The sequence below is a fragment of the Gymnoscopelus microlampas genome (assembly GCF_963454915.1).
Source record: "Gymnoscopelus microlampas genome assembly, chromosome: 20".
NCBI lineage: Eukaryota > Metazoa > Chordata > Actinopteri > Myctophiformes > Myctophidae > Gymnoscopelus > Gymnoscopelus microlampas.
In genome coordinates, this window is record NC_139957.1 from 3,081,891 (window position 1) to 3,100,457 (window position 18,567).

At 41.3% G+C, this 18,567-nt stretch overlaps 1 protein-coding gene across 1 annotated transcript in view; it reads right to left on the reverse strand.

Annotated features, from left to right (window-relative positions):
• LOC311036517 (uncharacterized protein) overlaps window positions 1-3,611 on the reverse strand; it is a 36,711-nt gene extending 33,100 nt beyond the window's left edge. The window contains exons 1-2 of the mRNA XM_084045246.1: window positions 3,490-3,611; window positions 3,095-3,283 (exon numbers count right to left, since the gene is read on the reverse strand). Of these exons, the coding sequence (XP_083901372.1) occupies window positions 3,095-3,283; window positions 3,490-3,532 (232 nt within the window). The 5' untranslated portion in view covers window positions 3,533-3,611. The remainder of the gene's footprint in view (window positions 1-3,094; window positions 3,284-3,489) is intronic.
• Between the last annotated feature and the right edge of the window lie 14,956 nt (window positions 3,612-18,567).

Sequence of the window (18,567 nt, forward strand, 5' to 3'; positions counted from 1 at the left end):
TTGTTTGTACTATTGCACTCTTCTCCTTTAATAAATAATCCAGAATAAAACTCACAACAATAAAATATAAATGCACAATAAAGTGCTGGGTGCGTAATTACTGTGAGTCCTATCTGAACTAATTGTTTGTCGACTACGCCACTTTTGTTATAGAGGGAAGTCCCCTTTGAATACACTTTAACTTCTTCTTCAGGCTTTCACAGGTTCGAGGTTAACTGGTAAGTTTCAATACTTTTGGTTTTGAGAATACAACACTGGCATGAGAATATCCCTTTAAGAAACTGGACACGAATACAGTGTATCAAAAAAGGTAAGTCATATTTATTGGGTCCCTAATACATTGGCTTCTGTGCCTTAAAAACAATCAAATAAACACTATACTAATAAAACCTATATAAACATACAAAACACAAATAATCTACACAACAACTATAAAATAAATTATAAAGTTGTGCAAATTACGCGGGGCTTAATCACAAGGGTTCCTTAGCATGGGGGGTTTCTGTGCAACAAATACTTTTCAAGTAAAGTGCTGTGCCAATAAAGTGCTTCAAGATACTCAACACGGTTTGTTCAGGGGTAATGCTGCATGTCCATATATGGGGGTAAGATGGGAAAGGGTTTGAGGCCAGTCGTCTTCGTCTTCTCTCTTCTTTCTCTCCGCCTGCAATTATAGAGATCTAGACCAGTTCACTGTGCATTTACACGATACATTTGCGTTGTCTCAGGCAGTGGTTATACAGGGATTCAACGTTGCTTGTTCGAATACTCACTCGCCAGCCAGGTTTTTACACCTGGCGCTGAGTTGGTTGCGTATGCAACGTTATCGCCACTTTCCAGTCTCAGCGCTCCTTATATGGTCTGGTCTCACTCGTCTCTCATATGGTCTGGTCTCACTCGTCTCTCATATGGTCTGGTCTCACTCGCCTCTTCCTCCCCTTCGGTTCGATCGCTTTCTCCTCTTGGTTTCTCCTTTGAATGTAGGCACACCTCGGCTTCCAAACTCCTAGGTGGCTGGTATGTCTACTTCATCCATGCACTCCTCTACTCCGTGTCTCGGCACAACCTTCCCCTCTGCTGTCCTTCTCCTCACTGACGCCTCTGTCACTTGGGTGCTCTGTTCTCTCTTTCAAACGGTCCCGCCTCCGCTTTTGTACCTGCCAAACCACACCTCCCTCTTCTTTCATTTGTCCGTGGTGACAGTCTGTCTGGGGACATTGGCCATGACCGTGGCCTTGGGCGGGACCGCGTGACTGCCGCTCTGCCACTCAATGTCTCTCAATACATGTGACCAGGGGATCATGGGGAAAACAATTATAAACAATACAGTGCGTAATAATAATTGGTACAAAAATAATAAGATGGTGGGGTTAAATGAGGCAATTATACACATTAAGCACCAATAAAAACAAATTACAAAAGTTTTAAGAACCCCTCATTTCACCCTTGTCACATTAATACAATATATTTTTTGTATATTGGGGTTGGTGTTGTTGTATTTTGTCTCCCTGCTCTTCTATTGAGACATTTAGATTGTGTCAAAGGTCATGTCTCACCTAGACATAGGATCTGACACAGATTTTGACCTGATGGTCAAGATTTCAACAAAGCTTTGGTTTAGAGCCTAAATCTCTTAGTTGAAAATAGCCGATCTACAAGCGTTGTGAGCTAGCGTCAAATAAAAGCTGAGAATCAGAATAGGATTGTAAAAGAAACATTAGTAAATGGGTCATGGAAATACATGAAATACAACAGTAGCCTAAAACTAAGAGTACTACAGTAACCCCCTGCCCCTTCTTGTGTCATGAACTGGGTTACAATCATGACAAAAGGTGGGAGACGACACACAGGAGTACCTTAAAAAAGTTATTTTATTTTAACTAAAAGCAACAAACTTTACAGAATATACAAATTGGTGTGAGTAGTCAGTGGTATCAGTAGTGCAGTGAATGTATGGATATGTGAAAGTGTAGTGTATTTTTTATTATTTTTGTATCTATTATTATTTAATTTCATTGCAAACAGGCATTGAGATTCACTAACACATTGTTTACTATAAGATATTGCGAGAATGCATCACAACAACTACAGGCAAACTTCTGTCCTCAGCACTGATGATTACAGCATCAAATGCCAGATATGGATTTGTCAAATGTGATCATTAGATAAAAAGGGAAAATAATTAATAATCAATGTACAATAGAAGATTATAACAACATCACGTTTCTGCATTTGCGTAACAAAACTAAAGAAATTACAACCCACGTATAACGTGTAAATACTTGGTAAAATGCTACAGACATATTATAATATTTTGGTAATAATAGAGTGTGTGTATACAGTATATACTGGACAGTTGCAAAGTTGACTGAAAAATATAAATTCATTTGAAAATGAGGAACTGTGGCGGTGCACATACCTTTTAATTAGTCCCCTCACCCTGGGCAAATAAATGCCCAGGGTGAGGTAATTATAATAATCACTAACAATATTAGTATAGACTGGCTTAAGTTCCAAGGCACTGCAACTCAAAATGAAATAATGAAGAAAATCATGCATGTACACACAATGTAACCAAGATCAAATGGAATAAAACACAAGCCCAGCAATTATGGAAATAAGTTGATCTGTCAGCATGACACTTCACCTTCTGCATCATTGAGGGACACCGAATCTTGAGAAAGTTACTAAAGAATTGATTCCTTATTTCTTTTTTGTTCCAGCTCTGTTCAACTGGGGTTGCAGATGGAGACTTGGGGTGGGACTTCCATTTGAGCGAGTCTGGGTCAAAGGATAAGAAGTCTATCCCACTCACGGCCCATTTTTCAAAAGCAGAGATGGTTCCATTAGTTGAACGGTAACAACCACGCTGTCGCTGAATAACATCTACAAAACAAGATGACATTATCTATTCATGCTATGATTTTAGTACACAGTACCTATAGCTTGAATTACTGGATGGAAAATAACTTTAGTTTTTGAGTAAAACACAGTACTCAATGAAAAGTGTAATAGCATAATTTAAAAAGCAATTAATACTGTCCTTCAAAAGTATTGTGTGATTTGTTATTAATCAATGAATTTGACAACTCACCGACTGTTATGTTGACCAATATTTGAATCTCATCCAAAGAAAAAATAATGTCAGACGCTCTTTCACAAATCTCTTTGAAGTTGTCACAATAAGAAATTGGGACTCCATCAAATAATATCTGCTCCCTAATATGCATTTGACCAGAAGTCTCTTTGAGCCCAAAAGAACGGAACTCCAAAGACTGGGAATCTGAAAAGGTAAGATTAGCATAATCATTACATCAGTGTTAAATAGTTCAGTTTAGACATCAAGCACATAAAGGAAGCTGTTAGTAAATGTCTGGATTTCAAGGATTTTATTAGTTTCATTTTTCCTGGACTAAGCTTAATTCACACTTGTATGTTTTTATCCATTAATCAAAATGATCTACAATAGTAATGCTGTTGCACCCTCACCTGTTGATGCTAGTAAACACAACATTAAAAATAGTATCATCATCACTTATTTTCTAGCAGGCTCTGCTGAGTTTCCCAAAAGATAGGAAAGAGGTCTAAAGTTTAGCATCAATTTCCGTGCAATGATTGTCCTAGGAGTTACATTGGTATAAATGTACTGAAAAGAGGCTGCACCTGATGAACCTGTTTGGTGTTGGCAACTCATAAATGTCTGACTACTGTTGTGAGGTGTGATACTCTGTCCTTTAAATCAACCCATTCTACAATCTTTCTCTATTGCAAAATCTAAGTCACCCGTTGAATTAATCAGGTGTGATGGTATTGTCTTCACTAAACAAAATAAGCGTTTTATGGCATTTGTTACAATATGTGAAGTTCCATGGACCCCCGCCACTTGTGAAATTGCAAGTGGGTAAAACATGTTTTTGTTTAACCTGTCAATAGGGACTCAATGTGTTTGTTCCCAGACGGTTACCTATATAATTTTCTCTTGTTACATTGAACCTCAAAACTCAACTACTCACTATTACAAATACCACATTTACGCTATATACAGAGATCGCTAGACAACAAAAAAATCAGAGTAAGCGGTGCCTACTGTTTGATGAGTGTGTGCTGTCAGTCAGGCGGTACAAATCTACTCAATTTAAGTACTCTTAAGTATTGTTACTCAATGTGTTTACTTTAAAGTATTTTAATCACTTTATTTACTTTTAAGTATTTGTTTTACTATTTTGTACAACTTTTAAGTATGTTTACTCTTTTAGTACAAAGTAGCTAAAGGTAATCATTGATAATCAAAACATCAAACAGCAAACAAATTATGCCATAGCCGCCTGACGCATTTAGAGATATGACAAACATGTATTTTTGGCAGACAAACAAGGAAGAACACAAACAACTAGAAAGGTGCAGCTCCTGGTGAAACTGCGTGGACTTGCTGCAAGTGGGGGTATGGGGTGTGGGGCGTGTGGGAGTGCTTGTGGGGTTATGTTGACCAAAATAAAAGTAAAAACATTAATACAAAACAAATACATCAATAAAAATGTAATGTACAATATGACATGTTTGAGGGCCCTTGGACACTGCCACATTTTCACTCTCTGGCAGCTGCAGCAACTAAACATGTTTCAATGTCAAGATTATCTTCATTATCCTGCTATAAGGGAATTGTTTTGCAGCCAGGGTTCACAATAAAAACCTAGATAGATAGGTAGATCTGCTATTTTCAAATATTTTAGTACTTTTACGTTTGGTACTTTAAGTACATTTTGATGCCAATGCTTTTATACTTTTACTCAAGTAAATTTTGTATTCTGGACTTTTACTTGTAACAGAGTATTTCTATATTGCAATATTGGTACTTTTAAGTAAAGAATTTGAGTACTTTTTCCACCACTGACTATATAATAATAATAATAAACTTTATTTGTATAGCACCTTTCATGACATGAAATGCAGCGCAAAGTGCTTTACAGAGCAAGAATACAGTTACAGTTACAACCAATTTAACAATAAAGCAAACAAAAAATAAAATAAAATAAAGCAAAAGCATAAAACATTAAAATAGGCAATACAGTGAGGACTTAAAAATCAACCAAAGAGTCAGCTAAAAGCAAGAGTGAAGAAATAGGTCTTGAGCTGTGCTTTAAAGCTATCGACAGAGGCTGCCTGTTTTAGGTGTAATGGGAGTTTATTCCACACTGTTGGTCCGTAAAAGCAGAATGCTGCTTCACCGTATTTTTTATATGTCATTTTAGGCACCTCGAGTAGGTCAGCACTTGAAGACCTGAGGGTCCGGTTTGGAACATGTCTCTCTAGGCAGTCATAGAGGTAGGAAGGTGCCAGACCATTTAGAGCTTTATAAACTATTAAAAGAATTTTAAAATCAATCCTAAAAACAACCGGGAGCCAGTGTAGTGAAGCTAGAACTGGAGTGATATGTTCTCTCATTCTAGTTTTAGTTAAAATTCTGGCTGCTGCATTTTGAACAAGTTGTAATCTGTCAGTTGTTTTCTTAGGCAGGCCAGAGTAGAGTGCATTGCAGTAATCAAGCCGAGAGAAAACAAAAGCGTGGATCAGCGTTTTTGCGTCGTCTAACGACAGATAGTCTCTAATTCGCGCAATATTTCTAAGATGAAAGAAAGCAATCTTGGTGACATGATTAATGTGTGCATTAAAATTCAATTCAGAGTCGATAATAACCCCCAGGTTCTTTACTGTGGTGTTACTTTCTACAGCCAGGTTACCAAGTCTACTTATTATTGATTCTCTCTGCTCACTGGAGCCAATTATGAGAATTTCTGTTTTATCCTCATTTAGCTTAAGAAAGTTCTCACTCATCCAGCATTTTATACTGGACAGACAGGTCAACAATGGGTCTAGAGCGCAGGGGTCGTCTGGAGCTACCGAAAGATACAGCTGGGTATCATCAGCATAGAAATGGAAGTTCACTCCGTGATCGGCGATGAGTTCTCCCAGTGGTAGTATATACAGGGAGAACAATAAGGGACCCAGAATTGAGCCCTGTGGAATACCAGAACAGATGTCATGTTTGTCTGAGTCAAAATTAGCTAGGCTGACAAAATAGCTTCTGCCTGTTAGGTAAGAGTAAAACCAAGACAAGGCTGTGCCTGACAAACCAATCCAGTACTCCATGCGTTGTAGTAGAATTTTGTGATCAATCGTGTCAAAAGCAGCGGTTAAGTCAAGGAGTAGGAGAACAGATATATTTTTGTTGTCAGCAGACACCCTAAGATCATTAATTACTTTTACAAGTGCTGTTTCTGTGCTATGACCTTTCCTGAAGCCAGATTGGAATTTGTTATGAACCTTATTGTTCTGTAGGAACACATCCAGTTGATGAAAGATAGTTTTTTCTAAGACCTTTCCCAGAAATGGCAGATTAGAGATTGGTCTATAATTACCCAGCACCAATGGATCAAGGTTGTGTTTCTTGAGTAACGGCCTGACTACAGCCGTTTTCAGTGAGTCTGGAAAGACGCCTGAAAGTAGAGAGCTGTTTACAATTCTTAGGATATCTCCAATCACGCTGTCTAAAACCTCTTTGAGAAACGGGGTGGGTATTGCATCCAGTGAACAAGATGATGATGTCATCTGTGATATAGTTTTACGGAGTTCCTCTTCATTAATTGTGCAGAAAGATATTAGACTTCCTCTGGAGTGATCTACGTTTTTGCACCATGCACCATTTGCAGCATTTGCAGTGCTAGCAGCAGCATTCATAATACCGGCTCGAATGCTAAAAATTTTGTTTGCAAAAAAGGACGCAAACTCATCACACTTAGCTTTAGAAGCAGGGAGCGACTCCTTGTAAGCCTGGGGGGGGTTTAAGAGATGTTCAATGGTAGAGAATAAGACTCTGGCATTTTGCTTGTTGTCATTGATAATGCCTGAAAAATATGCTTGCCTTGCCAAGCGCAGTGCTTTGTTATAGGCCATTGTTGACTTCTTAAAAATCTCTAGGTGGACAGTGAGTTTGTTTTTTCTCCAAATTCGCTCAGCTCTACGACATTCTTTCTTGAGTGAGCGCATGTGCTCGTTGATCCAGGGTGTTACTCTAGAATTAAGTTTCTTTTTAGTTTTCATAGGAGCCACTATGTCGAGAGCTGACTCTAATTTGAGATTAAAATGTTGAACCATATCATTCACTGAGGGAGCAAGTAGGGGGGGCACCTGCACACACGCCAGATGACGAGGAAACTCGTTTGCTGCAGATGAGCTAAAAAAACGTTTTTTTATAGTATATTCTGTATTGTTTTTCCTTAGATCAGAGACAGTTATATTAAAACACAATAAATAGTGGTCTGTTAGTTCGGGCTTATCAATAATACTGTCAACAGTGATATTCAAACCTTTAGTGATCACCAAGTCCAGGGTGTGGCCATGTTTATGTGTTGGCCCAACAACATGTTGAATAAAGTCAAAATTGTGCAGTAACTGTAGGAAACCCATAGCCACAACATCTGAAACAATGTCAACATACAAATTAGCATCTCCAGTAATCAGAGTTCTGTCATAATTAGTGGAACAGATAGATAAAAGTTCTGATATTTCTGTTAGAAATAAGGCTTTGCTGCACTTTGGAGGTCGATACATACTAATCATAAGCACAGACGATTGACTCTCCAATATGGTGGCCTGGTATTCAAATGATTTAAAACTGCCAAGGTTTGTCAGAGGTTTGAATTTTAAAGTGTCAGAAAAGATATTCGCCAGACCACCTCCTTTTTTTCCCTCACGTCCTGAGTGAATGAAACTGTACTTTGGTGGGCATGCTGCAGATAAGAGCACCGCTCCATCAGAACCAAGCCAGGTTTCTGTTAGAAAGATAATATCTAGTTTCTCTTTACAGATGATATCATTTACAGAGGAAGACTTGAGATTAAGTGACCTGATGTTAAGTAGGGCCAAGTTTAGCTTAAGGCATTCAACTACTTGGTTGTTGCCTCTACATGGAATGCCTGTTAAATTTGCTGTATTTGCAGAGCGTTTAAAGTCACTCCTTGTCCTGGGGACTCTATTTGAGATAACAGTGGAAATATTGTAAACCTTGTTTTCTACAAGGCTAACTAAAATAGCCTTGGGCCCAGACATGATTTTGGCTATGCATAATGGACCCTGCCTATCTCAGCAATCAAATGTATTCTCTAGACGTAGGGAAGCCGACAGGACGTTCTTGTTCTTGCAATGGCTCCGTCGAGGGGCGATGGGTGGGGGGCAGGGCACGGTTGGTGCTTGGCGTTTGATTTGGGGGGTGAGTCTAGTCCCCGCTCTAATCAAGTCGTTCATGCTACTGGTGAAATCCAGAAGAGGTATTGGGGACAGGGAAAAAGATGATGATGAGGAGGAGGAAGGTGATGACGTTGGATAATCTTCCTCATTGAGAGACTCCTCTTTGTCTCCTTCCTCTTCCAGCATGACCGTGGCTGCAGAGTCGACGTCAGGGGCCGTGGCAATCTCCTCCTGTGGATTTAGGCTGTTATCAGCGGTTGTTTTCAGCACGCTGTCCTTTGTTTTTGTTTCCGAGTCTTCACTATCAGAGAGTTCATTTGTTATGGATGTTCCTCCACCATCAGCTGCAGCGGTGGGGGGTGGTGTGACAGCGTATTCGTCCACACAGAGCCATTCACCTTGGCATTCTTCAGTGGCAGCAGCATTATCTGTTGTTATGGAAGCTTGTTCTCTGGCAGAGGTTGACGAAGACAGGGGAACATTGTAGAAAATGTTTGACATAAACAATTTTGTTCCCAGCTTGTTCAATTTAAGGCCATCCGAAGAAAAAAGATGTCTTCTATCCCAAAAAAAATTGAAATTGTCAATAAAATGTACAGATTTGTTGGTGCACATAATTGAAAGCCATTTGCTCAGTGCAGACAGTCTACTGAAACGTTCATCGCCGCCTCTTGTAGGTGGTAGTGGGCCGCTGATGCACACCTTTACATCAAGTGAGCTGATTTTGCTGAATAAGGCTGTGAAATGCTGTTTTAGGATTTCGGACTGTTTGTTCTCTGTATCACATGTGCCAACGTGCAAGATCAGGGTTTTCACCGTTGGGTGTTCAGCGATAAGATTCAGAATTCTGTCATTCATGTCAGAGACTTTGTCTTTAGGGAAGCATAACACTTTTGCCTTTCTTCTTATCATGCTTTTAACATCTTTAACAGCGGCATCCCCTATGATCAGAAATTCAGGCTCACCATATAGCCTTTTTTCATCTGAGTTACTCTTGGTTCTTACCCTGCTGGGTGAAGAAGATTTGTTTTGTCTGCCATCAGACGGGCATCTGGGGTCCTGGAGCAATGGGGTGAATCTGTTTCCCAGCTGCACAGGACACTCAGCACTCGATGTTTTGGGAGATTTGTTTGTAGATCTACCTTTGGCAGTTTTCCACTGTTGACGCTCAGCACTCGATGTTTTGGGAGATTTGTTTGTAGATCTCCCATTGGCAGTTTTCCACTGTTGAAGGGGGGTAGAAGACGCGGTACCCTGTGTCCGGGGGCATCGATGATGGTGACGCGCGGGTGGTAGCGCAGGCCAGCCGGTCAGATCTGTAATCACAGGGCTCCGAGTTCTGCCAGTTATTCGCCCCTTCAAATCCTTTGGCTTTGCCCCAAAAGTGTTCCATGAGAATGCCTTGTCCTGGGGTTTCTCGGAAACCACACTAGGTGGCTGCTTGTTGGCATGGTCTTGTCCGTTGCTCTGAGACTGTGGAATTCCATAATGTTGATTCACTTCCACATTCACTCTTAAACGGTGTAATTCCGTTTCCAGCACTGCAATCCTTTGCAGCAATTTTTGGTAGTCCTCTGTTGAAAAAGTCGGGTACATCCTGATGCTAATTAGCTTTGGCTATATGCCACGCACCCAGTCACTGGAGGTCGACAAATAGGTCGAAAAATAGTAGAAATATGGCTTGTATCTATAGAAGAAATAGAGTCCCATGGGTTTATAAATATCCAGGATCCATTCGTGGTTTCTCAGGGAAAAAAATTAAAATAAAAAACATGGATATCAGCAGAGGAATGTAAGCATAGGGCAGAGCGAGCAGCAAAAGCGTCCTCACAGTACGAGAGCAGAAGCGAATATGTTGCGCTATGACGAAATAAACCCACAAAATGTAACAATGTGTGCCAATGGTGAAAGCTGTGTTGTTTCACCCGGTGAAATATAATAATTGCGTTGCGCGATCGCCATAGAACAGGTTATATCAGGGTGGAAAACTTTGATGAAAGAGAGGGCCACTATATTTCCACACTGACTCCAGAGGGCCACATTACATATACTGTCGGGCCACTCTATTTGTCACACAAAGGTAGCAAAAATAGCCGATTTACAAGCTCAAAACGCGACGCAGTGAGCTTGTAGATCGGCTATTTTCTTATTGGAATCCAGATTTCTTTTTGCTATTTTTGAATTGGAATCCTGAAAAGTAACATTTTTATACAATTTCAAATGCATTTAGTTGGTACAGTAGGTACTTATGTAACTTTATGAACTTAAATACAAATACATTGGACATAAAAAAGACAATACAATTTTAATACTAGTCATTAAGCTACTAATATAGACTGATGTAATTAAAGCGGTTCATGTTTGCAGGTTTGGAATTGTAACAGCTGAAATCAATAATATATCAGTATACCGATAATAACCTGGGCCGCATTAAGTGAAGGTGGGGGCCGTATGCGGCCCCCGGGCCGCCAGTTGCCCATGTAGTGGCTATAATTATAGATATAGATAGCCTGTTGTCATAGCAACCGTGCGGGCGTGTTTGTCTGGACGCGCTGTCACTCAAGACAGCCGTGGGGGCGTGTTTGGGTTCAAGGGGCAGCGGCCTCCGGATAGAGTGTGGGTGGGACTCGCAGCAGCTGCCTTTCTTACTCCTGATATTCGTCATTAAGCAGCCGCTTTGGGACATACTAGAACAGTGAGTCTCTTCATTTGGCATGAAAACAGTATGTTTGTGAGATTTCGGACGCACAATGTCACTAAGTAGGCCTACATTCAGATCCAAGCTGGTAAAACCTTGCCTCAAACATCGATTATCAAAATGGACCGAAGATGAACTATTTGGGGTTTTTAAAAGCCTCTCAACAACAATGGTGCCAGAGGAGGAACAACAGTCAGAGATCTACCATGATGGACGCAGACTGCTGGAAGCCATGCTGAAACCTGTGGTCAAGTTAGACATATTAGGTAATGTGTGCTGAGACTGTCGTGTTATTAAATGAAATTGCACGTGAGTCTAACTGTATCTGTAACGGCCCAGGGACAAGGTTTATATTAATCATTATAGTTTTGCATTTTTCATTACTTTTCAACTCGTTTTTTAAGCAGGCTTGTTATTTTTTCCTTTTTCTTTGAAAAAACGTAGGCTTAGTTTTAGTCTAGTATGAATTAGTTTTAGCGATAGTTTTAGTTGTGTTATTGTAATATGGATTAGGCAGGAAAGGGGCCAGATTCAACAAGGTCAGAAAAATTGCAAAAAATAAAAAAAATCTTGTAGATCTGCGTTTTTTATTTTAGTTTGTTTTAATTTGTTTTGTAAACACACTAAACAGTTAGTTATTTAACGTTGTTCTGTAAAGCCTCATTTTTATTTTTTAATCTCAGTTATAGTTAAGGGATATTTCACTGAAAAAAGTCACGGGCCCCTGACGCATTAGATTGTCTTGAGGGGGCTGTGATATTTGCGAGGCAAAATGAGATTTCACAAATAATTTCATATTTGCATTTGTTAATACAATATTGCAAACTTCTCTTAAATGAGTATATTCATCCAAATTAAAGGTCATCCAGCATAATTTGAGTAGCAAATAAATAATAAAGAATATGATATTAGGATAATTGGCTGGATAATATACCCCGGGGCATTTGGTTCATTTTACCCCACAGCCACCATCTTAGACAAAATTGGCTAGAATAATACTTAAAGGGGAAATCCACCCATTTTCAATATTTAACTATGTCATTAATATAGCATAAAGGAGTTGTGTGGAAATAAGAAAAAAGTTCCCCCCTTTCTGTGTTGCCTTGAACTGGAGGATTGATTGTGGGTTTAACATTGCAAATTACAACGTGATGACTCATCATGTTGTAATTTGCAATGTTAAACCCACAATCAATCCTCCAGTTCAAGGCAACACAGAAAGGGGGGAACTTTTTTCTTATTTCCACACAACTCCTTTATGCTATATTAATGACATAGTTAAATATTGAAAATGGGTGGATTTCCCCTTTAAGCCAATTTCTTTGCTAAATTATTCACATGGTTTTATCCAGTGGTAATTCCCCCACATGTGTGATGTACATTTTTGGACCTGAGTAAATGTGCTTTAATATAACATCATTCTACCTGACGTGTAGAAATCTTGCAAAAAACTGTTTTATGTGAAAGAATGTTTTCTACTTTCCAGCCAGTTGTAAATGATGGATGTTTACTAGATGTAAGGTCTTATGACAACGCAGTTTTGTAGTTTTCTAGGGGTGGTTCAACTTACCCACTGGCTCATCTTACCCCGTTCTCCCCCTATTCCCAACGCAACCTCTTGAATAAAGTAACTCTATTTTTTTAATTGTATTTATTCATAGTGCAAACATTATGACATTATAGTAAATTGATAACATAGACACACATTATATGCTATACATACACATTCACATTGTATTATACATCACCATTATACATCGCCTCATCTTCATCATCACAGGTTAAAGTTAGTAGCACACACAGGCCAAGTACATGCAGATAACCATAAGTACACAGGACAAACAAACTCATGGTCGCCCCCGGATTATTATCGATGAACACACACAGAGCATCTATACATAGCCAGTTCATGACAGATAACCAGATCACAGCTGGATTTTTCCCCATCACACACACACACACACACACACACACACACACACACACACACACACACACACACACACACACACACACACACACACACACACACACACACACACACACACACACACACACACACACACACTTTCATGTACTCTCATGCACGGGAACCAGTGACCTTTAACATGCCGAACAAACAAGATCCAGGCTTCCCTGTTGGACCACGCACGCACGCACGCACGCACGCACGCACGCACGCACGCACGCACGCACGCACGCACGCAGACACACACACACACACACACACACACACACACACACACACACACACACACACACACACACACACCTCCATATTTCGACACACATGTATACATACACACACCCACACATACACACGCACGACATGCAAGTACATACACACCCAGGTTATTGTAAACTATAAATACTGTGTGAGCAAAGGTGACGGTTACCCTTTTCCCCCCCAGCCTGAAATTAGGCCAGACAGCCTGACCATGTATGGCTTTGTCTAATAATCTCTATTCTTGTTATAACCTATAACTCGACCTGGGGCCTATTACATGAAAGGGGAATTAAATAAGCCTGGATTTAAGTCAAATCCAGGTTTGACAAAGTCTGGTCCGTACAGCCTGGTTTATTCCGTTCCATGAACGCCAAGCCAGGCTGAAAAGGAGCGACTTTGTCGAGCTAGACCTTGTCAAGCCAGGCTGTGTCGAGCCAGGATGGTAAAGCCAGGCTTCACATATTCCTGTAAAAGACCATGAAAGTCGATAGCAGAATCCTTGAACTTGACCAATCATGGAGCCCAAAACCAGAGCGGCGTTCTTCTCTGTGGCTGAACAGCAGTGCTGCAGCAGTTAATGGAATCATATGAGGAAGTAAAATGAATAATAGGCAAGAAAGGAAACACGGCCGCAATAAATAGATCCAGGGAGAAAGCGTGGCAAAGTATTGCCGACAAATTAAATGCACAAGTCGTCCAAAAATATATACAATTTATATATATAGTCCATAAATATATAGTCCATGAATATATAATACATAAATATATAATCCTGTTAGGCTTAAACATGAGGAGTTTAAGTGAATATCGCCAACTAACCTACAATGCTATTATATGCGCCATGCATGCAATGTTGAGATTACATGGAATCCATCTATTTCAGGCGGTAAGCGAATACTCCACTATTTCCCTCACAATTGTAATTGCTGGTGAAATGTAGAACTAAAAGACTGTCTCTTTTACTTCATAGGCAACCTGTGGAGAGATGTAAAGCAAGGCTGAATTATGATGCATGCACACCCCGAACCCGGGAAGAACTTATGTTGACCCATGTTTTCCTTATGATTTAAAACGTATAAACAATGCTCTGTTGAGCTGATTCTGAAAATAAACGCCCTTAATTGGGTTTGTACCCTGCCTTCTGTCTTCTTCTGTCGTATGTCCTTAGACCTTCAGCTCCGTTGCAGCAAGCCAGTCCAGTGTGTCATTGTCTAGGTCAATTAAACCACGATCACCATTAGGTGGCCGGAATTTGGGGCAGCTGGTCATAACGTGTTCCACAGTCTGTTCTGGATCCCCACATTCGCAATGGGCATTGTCTGTGAGACCCCACTTGTGCATTGATGCATTGAAACGTCCAACACCTGTCCTCAGGCGATTGAGGGTTGTCCACTCCTTGCGTGGGAGGTGCTGGCCAGGAACATCTGCTGGGTCCTCGATGTATTTGTGGAGCCTGGATGGTTCTGCTGCCTTCCACTGGTCCCTCCATCTTGCCTTCACCCAGGAAGCCTTGGAGGTGTCCGCTGGTGTTGTGCGGAGCAGTTCCTGGGCCTGTGTGGCAAATGGGCGCCGGGACTTGAGGCGCACGCGATGTGGTGTCTCCGTGACGACCTTGTGGAGGAGGTGGGATTCACTCATCTGTGCCTTCCGAGCGAGGGCCAGCGTGGCGGCTTCTCGTCTGACCTCTGCTGGAGCAATTCCAGCGAGGACAGGTAGTTGGTATGATGGGGTGGCTCGTAGACATCCGGAGACGGTCCGTAGGGCGGTGTTGAGGGCAGCATCCAGCTTTTTCACATGAGGGCTACGGCTCCAGACTGGGGCACAGTACTCAGCGGCGGGGAACACCAGAGCCTCGGTGGAGATGCGCAGTGTTTTTGTGGTGGCTCCCCACGTAGTACCGGCTAGACGGCGTATCAATGCGGCACGGGCGGTGGTCTTTCCCTTGACACTGTCCAGGTGTTGTTTGAATGACAGTGTTCTGTCCAGCTTCACCCCAAGGTATGTCGGGGAGGACTGAGACTGTAGCCGGGCATCTTCAACCATGATGTTAATTTCACGGGTTGCTTCCTTGTTGTAAAGGTGGAACATTGTTGATACGGTCTTCTCAACACTGAGCTTCAGGCGCCAGTTCTTCAGGTATGAGGACAGAATGTTCATGTCCTCAGAGAGGCCCTCTTCTACTGCTTCCCAGGATGGCTTGCTGAGCAAAATGGCCAGGTCGTCTGCAAAGCCGTACTTCCTTGATGTTGTTGTGGGTAAGTCGTGGATGTAGATGTTGAATAACATCGGTGCTAGCACTGAGCCCTGCGGGACACCGTTCTTGAGCTTTCTCACCCTGCTGCTTTGGCCGTTACTGGTGTGTAGCCGAAAGCTGCGGTTGCTCAGCAACTCCATTATGAAGCTCACCATGTGCTTGTCTGGGATGGTCTCCAGAAGCTTCATATGTAGCCCACGCAGCCAGACAGTGTCGTAGGCAGCCGTGAGGTCTAGGAAGACGGCACCCGCCTTCTCTCCTGCCTGGAAGCTGTCTTCTATGTCGTGGCACAATAGGGTCACCTGGTCTGTTGTTGACATACCGCTTCGAAAGCCAGCCTGTTCTTTGGGCAGCTGGGGGTCGATCACTGGGGTGAGGCGTGCCAGGATGAGGCGTTCAAGGAGCTTGAAGGGTACGCACAGCAGTGAGATGCCTTCTGTGTCTTGGCCTTGATCAGTATCCCACAATATACATATATGTATGTATATTGTGGGATACTGATCAAGGCCAAGGCCCGGGTCAACAGAAATTGTCCTCTCTCACGCTCACCCCCTCTCTCTGTCCAAATTCCCACACTCTGCCCAGGTGAACGCCATGACTGGTATTAGCGTGGCAGCGCCCCCAGCTCCTGTGATCACGCCCCCAACCACCTACTTAGCAGTGCAGTGCCCAAACTGTCAATCAAGTGAAATACTAATATCAATAATAATAAAACACTACACTTGGCAAAAGGTCACATTATGGCTCCTACAATATGTATATATATATATATATATATATATATATATATATATATGAATGTATGTCAGATATTTAAAAAAAATGTTTTTAAATATATATTAACAAACATCTACAATATGAACTATAGTGTTAACAGAGTGACAATGGCTTCCCAAACGAATTTCAGCTCCTGCGTAGCCTAGAAGCTGCGTAGGAGCCTCCACGCAGCTGCGCAGTAGAAACCCCGCTGCGCACTATCTTCGTTAGTAGCAGCTGTGTGTGCCCAACGTGCCATCTAAACTGGCTTCTGGAGACACCATCGTCATAGGTTCCGTTACGTCTGTCCTAAAACTACATTCGTGAGACAGCATGCACGTAAAGGACTCCTGGACGAAGCCTACGTAAAGCCTACGTAAACTACGTAGTGCTGTCCTACTACACACATAGAGGTATAATATAACACTACACAGCAGTTTAAACACCCTTTGCGAATATATACATTATATCTATATATCTAAAGACCTTTATCTAAATTACCTTTATATTTATTGGACACTTACACTTTTTTAGGTTCATTCTGTAATTTATTAAAATTCATTTTAAGATGACATTTCAATGCTCTTAAATGAACACAGGCAACAATGGCCGCCGTTCAAAAATGTTCAGAGGATAGAGGGGGCGTCTCCCTGCATGATTGACAGCTTTTAGCACCAATGGGGGGAATTTACTTTAGGAAAGTTTAGGATTATATATATATATATATATATATATCATATATATATATATATATATATATATATGTAAATATATAAATTGTGTGTGTGTGTGTGTGTATGTGTGGTCGGTCTTTTCATAGATCTATTTCGCTACGATGGGTGTTACGAGCGCTCGTAACAAACTGCTGCGTAGGACAGTACTCAGGGCTACGCCTCTCCCAGGAGTAGGCGGGGAGTAGGCTACATGCATGCTGTCTCCCGAATGTACTTTTACCACACACGTAGCCAGTTTAGATGGCACGTAGTGGGCACAACCACCTGCTACTAATGAGGGTAGAGCGTAGGTTTCGCCGAGTCCCAGCTGTGTAGAGGCTCTTACGCAAGCTGCGTAGGCGACGCATGACCTGAAATCTACGTACCTGCTAAGGTACTGCGCAGCCTGTGACGTCACACGTTAGACCCGTCGTAGGACCTGCGAATTATCTCAACGCAGGATCTCTTTGGGAAACGCGGCCATTTACATATCACATGAGTCATTGTGAAACAATTATGATCCATGGTCACACAATATTTCAGTAATAATAATTAATTAAGCGTGGCTGTTAGCCTGGGGGGAGATGGGGGGGACACATCCGGGACACATGCACGCGCGCGAAGCGAAAATTTTGCGGTTATTTCGGGTGGATTTGTTGATTTTTGGGGGGGATAATGCAGTTATTTTGGTTAATTCGGTTCGCCTCGCGCGCGCGGTGGTCGCGAGGTGCGGGGGACTGGACTGATTTTATTATTTATAAAAAATTATTTAAAGGAGCTACACCATGAATTTAAAAAATAATAATAATATTTGATATCATATTGTTTATGTCCCTCAAACATTTTTCAAAAGGTTTGAGCCTAAATCAAGCCTCAGATATACTCATTCCAACTAACTTCTCTCTGGCTTATAAAGCACTTTCACCTGCAATACCACATTGTCCTGTTTGGCACGGGGCGCTATTGAGCCAGTTTGTATGCATGTCATGTCCTGGTTCTGTGTGGAAAAAGTAAAAAAAAAAAATAAGAAAATTTTTTAAAAAAATCAAAAATGAAAAAAAAAATAAATTTTTTTTTTTGGGTTAGAACTGAAAAACGGGAGGAATTGTTCCCAGACGTGACGTAGGGTGGGGGAACAAATCTGACGGACTGTTTTCAGACCAATTTACATAAAAACCACAGATAGCCTATGAAAGCCTGCATGCTCGAAGTCGGGTATTTGTTGGAACAGAAGAGAGGTGGGGGAGACCAAAAACACACAAAAATGAAGAAAAAGTTAAAATTCATGGTGTAGACCCTTTAAAAAAAACTTTTTTTTTTTTTTTTTTTTGGGCTGGACTGAAAAGTTGGGGGGAGAAATTGTCCTTTAATTAAACAGGCTCCGGCGCCACTGGTCTGGACCACAGCTAAATTGCCATGGTAACTAAGGTAGGATTGCATACATTTTCTTTCGTGAAATCTAGTCATGGATAAACTTATCCAGGGTGAACTGGCTAAACTAATCTGGCAAGATAATTCAGCTTTCATGAAACCGATTCATCGCAAATCCTGGCTAAATTAAGCCAGGATAGGTGTTAAATCCAGGCTAAACCCATTCTGCTTTCGTGAAATAGGCCCCTGATGTCTCAACTCATTCCCAGCCAGCAATGATCTCCATGACTATTTACATTTACCA